The 7,298-nt window shown below is 38.7% G+C and overlaps 1 protein-coding gene across 1 annotated transcript; it reads left to right on the top strand.

Annotated features, from left to right (window-relative positions):
- The first annotated feature begins 319 nt into the window (after positions 1 to 319).
- On the top strand, positions 320 to 4,314 carry b3gnt7 (UDP-GlcNAc:betaGal beta-1,3-N-acetylglucosaminyltransferase 7). Its single transcript, XM_076278655.1, has 2 exons — positions 320 to 534; positions 1,623 to 4,314. Coding segments are annotated over exons 1-2 (1,245 nt in total). The 5' UTR covers positions 320 to 532; the 3' UTR covers positions 2,866 to 4,314.
- Positions 4,315 to 7,298: the final 2,984 nt, after the last annotated feature.

Raw genomic sequence — 7,298 nt, forward strand, 5'->3', positions numbered from 1 at the left:
AAAAGATTTAGCCTATGGTTAACTAAATTTTCATTTTAGTCAAAGCCCCCTTTTTAACACCGGTAGACAATTGCTCTTGTAGTACTAAGATGAAGTTGAAGAAATTACATAAATAATTCAAAAACCGACTACATTGTTCACTGCGCTGATTAGTTTAGATGTGTTCATGAAGTAACTTAGTGGTTTAACTCACTAATCTTGCTCAGGTGCGTGATTGCCCACACACTGCGATCTCTCGTCCGTGAAGGGGTGGAGTAAGTGATTGCTCAAGTTTGCATTTTCATCTACGTAACTTCACTTACGTCTTGAAAAGCTCGAGCGCACTGACCAGACCTCTGTCACTGTTTCTACTGTCCAGCGCTGAGTGTGAGTCCGTGGGGGGATATTTGGTAGGCTATCAGTATTCGATATTTCAGCAGTTGCCGACCACCCATAGCCTACCCCTGTCAGCTATAACAGCGGATTTGTTTCTTCAGTGAACCATTCCCCACCATCTCTCCGGCGGCAGGCTTTTTGCTATATTTTGTGGAAAATGTGAGTATGTCTGAGAATTGTTATCCTAATTCAAGATTGAGTTCACGCTTAATTTGTCAGTAGCCTAGCCTATATAAGAAATTATTTACTGGGTTTTTGGATTCGACCGGACGTATGCGTGCTGGCGCGTGAAAGAAAATGTTCTATTCTTAACTACTGTGGGTAAATTAACTCTGCCTTGGAGTGCATTTCCAATTCATTAAGTTACCCTATTCATTCAGTCTAGACTTATTATAAAATATTACGAGTTGTGTTTACTTTTGTTGTCTACTCCTATTTTTAATCTTGGAGATGTTAAGAACTTGACGTCAAAATGAATTCCAAAGAGTAAAGAACTTCAGTTTCAAGAATCGATAGGCATACAGTCTAGTTCAGAGCCTGTCCACTTACTTGGCTAGGCCTAATTAGGCTACTAACCATCTGACTAATCATGACTGAGAGTATCAACTGCGTTTAAATGTAATGGGATTATACATCTTGTTCTAGCACCTTTTGACAGGTGGCTGGACGTTTCTTTTAGGCCTCCACCTCTGTGGATTACTGCCCAGGCAGAGGGAGTTAGAGGAATATGAAGATAAATGTAACCTAGCCTATAACAATCAAATCTAATTACAAACAACCAAACTGTTATCATTTTCCCAAAATATCATCACCAGACTACACTACTATTGTGTTTTTCAGTTTAAATGACCTGACCAATGGAAAACGTTTTTTTTCCTTTTTTTTTTTTTTCTTGAAAGTTGTTTATGGTTTAATGAATAGATTGATTCATAAATAGGGTAGGCCTACAACATGAGAAAATATCACTAGTTAATTCCTTTTAATGAACACATTTGATTTGACTAACATGTTTGTGGTAGGCTTATGAAAAATAACCCACATACCCAGAAGTCCATTGACTCATGAACAGTCAATCAGCATGAGCTCTCCGTTATGTTCTTCTGCATCTGCAGCGACCTTGTTATTGAAAGTCTAAAGCACTCAAGCACAATAAATGGATCAGAATACTCATCATTTCTTGCTACTACGAACAAAGTTTACTCCCACTGCTTCCCAAACACTAATTGTCCTCTTTCTTTTCTTCGTAGGATGACTTCTAGGGACCGATGGAGAGTTTGCAAAAGAGTGTGTCTGATGTTCTTCCTGGCTGGGGTCACCCTGACGATTGTTCAGAGGGGCAACATCAGTACAGGTCCACAGTTTCAGCTGGATAGAAAGACCCGGAAGGAGCCTTCTGAGGAGACCGACGTGCAAAAGAGGGGCCCCTACACCCTAGCCAGTCGCTTCTGGAAGCCCATGAAGGCAAAGAAGCCCAAGCAGGAGACCTCCACCGTGGAGGAGCATCACCACGTCACCCAGGAGCTCATCACCAAGAGCTGGGACATCACCAGTGCCAACTGCAGTGCCAACCTCAATTTCACCAGCACCGAGTGGTTTGCGGGGCTGGAGCCCACTTTTAAGCAGTTCCTGCTTTACCGCCACTGCCGTTTCTTTCCCATGACCATAAATCACCCGGAGAAGTGCTCTGGGGACATCTACCTACTGATGGTGGTGAAGTCCATCATCACACAACACGACCGCAGGGAGGTTATACGCAAAACGTGGGGCAAGGAGCAGGTGATCGATGGAAGGAAGATCAAGACCCTCTTCCTGCTTGGAGCTTCATCCAATGAGGCGGAGAAGGCCAACCACCAGAAGCTGCTAGAGTATGAGGACTACATCTATGGAGATATCCTGCAGTGGGATTTCATGGATAGCTTCTTCAACCTCACCCTCAAGGAGACACACTTCCTCAAGTGGTTCTCCACCTACTGTCCAGGTGTGCGCTACATCTTCAAGGGTGATGATGACGTGTTTGTCAGTGTGCCAAACATAATTGAGTATCTGGAGATTAGTTCCGATGTTAAAAATCTATTTGCTGGTGATGTCATCTTCAAGGCAAAGCCCATCCGTAAGAAGGATAACAAATATTATATTCCACAAGCCCTGTACAACAAGACTAATTATCCACCTTATGCTGGTGGTGGTGGATTTTTAATGGATGGCCCTCTTGCCCGAAAGCTGTATTCGGCCTCTGAGACTTTGGAGTTGTATCCTATTGATGATGTATTCCTAGGCATGTGTTTAGAAGTTCTCCAAGTCACACCAATCAGACACAATGCGTTCAAGACATTTGGACTTATGAGAAACAAGAAGAGCAAACTGAATAGAGAACCATGTTTTTTCAGAGGCATGATCGTAGTACACAAACTGCTTCCCCCAGAGCTCATGGCTATGTGGAAACTCGTCAACAGCAACCTTGTGTGCTCACAGAAAGTACAACTCTTATAGCCTTGCCATTTCTTTATTCTTCGGGATGCATGTAATTGGAGACAGATGTCAATTTTGAGTTTGCTCAAGTTGAAGTACTCTGTTTTTGGAGGTGTAACATGCATAATAATAATAATAATAATTTATGTACTGTGTCATAAGAGAAATGTCAGTGGCTGAGTAAATTATAAGATTTTATAATGTGAATGTATTTATATGCACACGAAATCTTACTGAACTATTTTGGTGACATTTATTCAGAGGGATTTTGATGGCAGTTTGAGCTACAGATTATTAAAGGACAACTTGCTACAAAACTGTTTGTGGTGTGAAGAACCACAAAGAAAGGAAGATCCTAGAAAGATTTCTACCTCACCAACATTTTCTGAAACTCTGTTTTGTTGGTCATTTGTATAAAGCACACACCTGCTTTCTTTATCAGTATGCTGCCCTACAAAGCCAGTGCAGTATCTTTTTTGCACCAATATAAAACGCCATATCCGCCAATCAATCTATTAAAATCTCATTGATCTACTGCAACATTTCCTAGAGATATAGGGGTTTTCATTTTACAGTATCTGCTAAAATGCACTGTGACAAAAAAAAGCTGGTTTTCTCAGTTTGGAAATTTGAAGGTACTGCATTTTGGCTTTGTAGGGCAGTATAGCTCACAATGGTTATGTTGATTTCCGAAACACTCCAAATGAGATCACACTCGTAATGCCATTCTGATGCCATTCATAAGGCCATGATGCCATTTCTGTCAGACCTTTTGAAGGGTTTACACAGTTTCATATAATCATGATTCTAACATACTGTTTCTTCAACAATAGAAATGTGCACATAAATGCTGATATACTTGAGATGAATTGGACTGAGGGTATGATTTAAACTGTGAACAAAGAAAATCGACTGCTGGTACTGGTGATCTGTTATTTTTAAAGTCCTTATTGTAAATTAGGGGGTTTGGGGTTGGTTGTAATGTTTAGATATGACATAAAATGTCACCTCTATAAATACAAATGATGTATATAACTGAGATTTTCATTCTGAAATATCTGTAAAGGTATGTACATACAACAGAATGATGTTTGTAAATAAATGTCACGAACTGTCCATGTTTCTGTTCTTATTTCTTAATTTAAGAAATGTATCTGAAACATCAAATGATTGATCGGTTGATTTAATAAAAGCAAAGTTTAATTTTACAATGTGTATTTTCCTGTGATTTGGGGTTGTTAAAATAATCAGTATGATGTTGCCAGTTTGCAGCATTGCTTTGAGTGAGTGTGATTGTCAATCTGATCACTTATGGCTTTTCTGATAGACTTCATATTGATAACCACACTGTTGATATTGCCAGTGTTTGAGGTAATGACAATGATGTTAGAAAAAACAAAAAAAAACAAAAAATGCTTGTAGTATGGTCATCATGATTTTTCTACATCCTGACATGGTGAGGAAGATGGGAATGAAGAAACAGGCATATTTAAACAATAAAAAACATACACAACAAAAATGCTATGCTTACAGAGCATCTTCCTTTATATTGTTTGACCCTTTTCATGATTTAGAGTTTTAGGTTTTAATACTTTCATTGTATATCATTACTCATTGTTTATTTAGTCTGGTTCACTATTTTGGACCTCCTGAACATCTTACTGAGGATGGGGGAAATGCATTCTCCTGTTTAAGTTAAAGAGACCATGGGGAATGTTAAAACCCAACAGTTACATTATTGTTAATAAGTTCTGAGGACATGCAGATAGCCATCTGAGTAGAAACTGGATAGGAAGTGTACAGTTTTAGTCACATAAAGGCCATTATTTGGCTAAAATAGCTTTACAGCCAATGAATTTTGTCTATGGAAACAAATACTTTGATCAAGCAAAGAGATACACAGGGTCATAAAGACAAAGGCATCAAACTTTTTTACAAATAATATTCTTACAATTGAAAATGTTTGAAAGTGTTTGCTTGTGTTTGTTTGTTGTTATTTGTATACTGGATGGCAATGTCAGATCTACTGATGCACTGCACCTTTCAAGATAACTGTTCTGCAAGACAAAGACTGTAGATGTATATAGATCAAAGTCACGCAGATATGGGTCTCAATTTGCAACTAAGGACATGCACATTCAAGCAGGAGTTCCATATTCTCCTGAGATATGTATGGAGAACAATTTTGGTTGCATAAGAGACCCCAGGATCCTGTGGTATGGATGGTCTCACATACCATATTACAAGGCCTATTTCAAAACTATTTCATGAACCAACTTCGGAAATAGGCTTACACAAGTCCCTAAAGACTGAATATGTCTTACTGGTAATAAGTTTTGAAAAGCCGGTTGTCTAAATCTGCTTTGGGAGGGTTATGGAGGCCAAATTAATCTTATCTACATTTCCAAATCAATTTCTTTCAAATACCTCTCCTGGTATTGCATAGGCTAATATATATTTCAGGAAATAATTTCTGTGATATCCTCACCATTGACAATATAGTCATACACAAATTATTCTATGAATATAGCATACTGTTTAGTATGAAGGATATCAAATATTACATTCTGCAAGCCCTGTACAACAAGACTCATTGCACCTATCAGTGGTGGTTGATTTGTAATGGATGACCCTCTTGCCCGAAAGCTATTCGATCTCTGAGACTTTGGAGTTGTATCCTATTGACAATGTATTGGGCATGCATTTAGAAGTTCTCCAAGGCACACCAATCAGACACAATACATTCAAAACATTTGGACTTATATAGAATAGAATAGAATAGAATAGAATAGAATAGAGATGTATTGTCATTGCACAGTAATACAACAACATTCAGTGCACTTACGTACTGGACTCATTAAAAAAGGTATAATAAATAGTCAGTAAAATAATACAATCTCATCATCTCATTCATTCAGTACATTCATGTCGTCATACACTATACCATCAACTCAGTGCCATTGTATGCATTTGCCATTAAATGCATGCATTTAAATAAGTAGTGCAAATTATACGAAGTTCAGAGCTTTGCATGAGGTATTGATGTCATTGATTAATGCTGACAGATTTGTTTTCAGGTCAGAGTTGAGTATGGAATCTTGTGGTGCGTGTTCTGATGTACCGTTTCTCTGAGGGCAGCAGTTCAAACAGATAATCAGCAGGATAGAATGAGTCTTTCAGAATGTTGTGTGTCTTCTACAAGCATCAGGAGTTGAAGATGGTGTCCATGGTTGGTAGCTTTTTATTGATGATGTTTTGGGCGTTTTTTATAGTCCTCTGCTGTGACTTCCTCTGCAGCAGAACTGCTACATACCACGACAGGTCTGAACTGAAAAGAGAACCATGTTTTTTTCAGAAGCGTGATCGTAGTACACAAACAGCTTCCCCCAGAACTCATGGATATGTGGGAACTAGTCAACAGCAACCCTGTGTGCTCACAGCCTTGCCATTTCTTAAATAAATGTTATTCTTCGAGACGCATGTAATTGGAGACAATGAACACAATTTATCAATATGTGAAACAATCCAATTGTATCTGTTTTCTGCCTTATATTTCTGCTCAGACAATGTTGACAGTTTTGACAGAGGACTCATTTATTTAGCCTCATCATCTGCAGACTTATGAATTGGCAAGCCTATGATGGCTCTTCACAGCAAACCTCTAACTAGTTGAAAGCTTCAATATCTATCCTAGGAATAAATGAAAGTATGCTGAAGATATTAACAACAGTAGACATTGATTATGACTATCCCTTTAAAAATACAACATGACTATCCCTTTAAAAACTACTAAGGTATGTCCACATCAGCAACCCAAGTTATGTAAATCTATAGAATCATTAAGAATGGGATGTCCGGGTGGGTAGGCTTATTTAAACATGACTGAAGACAAAGAGACAAAAGGAACACAAATTAAATGGACAAAACAAACTGGTCTGACAAGTTGGGGAAATCTCCTCTCCCCATAGTATCTGACATACCTGGATTGCCCATCTAATGGAGAAGGGATGGGAGCCAGGGTAAAGGATTTATTCTGTTAATGTCCACTTGGATGATGAAAGGAAAGGTAGGTAGGTTCAGGAAATCAAACACACTTAATTGTCTCTGATTACAGCAGAATGCCTTGAAAATGGGAGACAATGAGTGCTTTTACCATGCTATGATTACACTGGCATGCGGTCAACTCAACACCTATCAATTATTCAGCTAACAAGTAAAGGTGAGCAAGTTTACCTGTGCAAGTTCACATAAGGACACTGACAAAGGCAACCATGTCCCATTGTCTCCATGCCAATCTTTAACAGAAAAATGTCAGATATCTCAACCACAATGACATCAACAGATGGTAAGGTGTTGAGTGTGTTTGCATTACCTTCCTTGTAGCATCCTTTTCTGCATTCCACAATTGGCCAGTAAGTTACTGTGAATAGGTTTTACAGTAAAGGCACTGTACT

This window comes from Alosa pseudoharengus, unplaced genomic scaffold, assembly GCF_046254945.1.
Source record: "Alosa pseudoharengus isolate Yale_2024_CS ecotype anadromous, Long Island Sound unplaced genomic scaffold, YU_APseudo_1.1 YU_APseudo_1.1_scf_11, whole genome shotgun sequence".
In the NCBI taxonomy this organism is placed as follows: Eukaryota; Metazoa; Chordata; class Actinopteri; order Clupeiformes; family Clupeidae; genus Alosa; species Alosa pseudoharengus.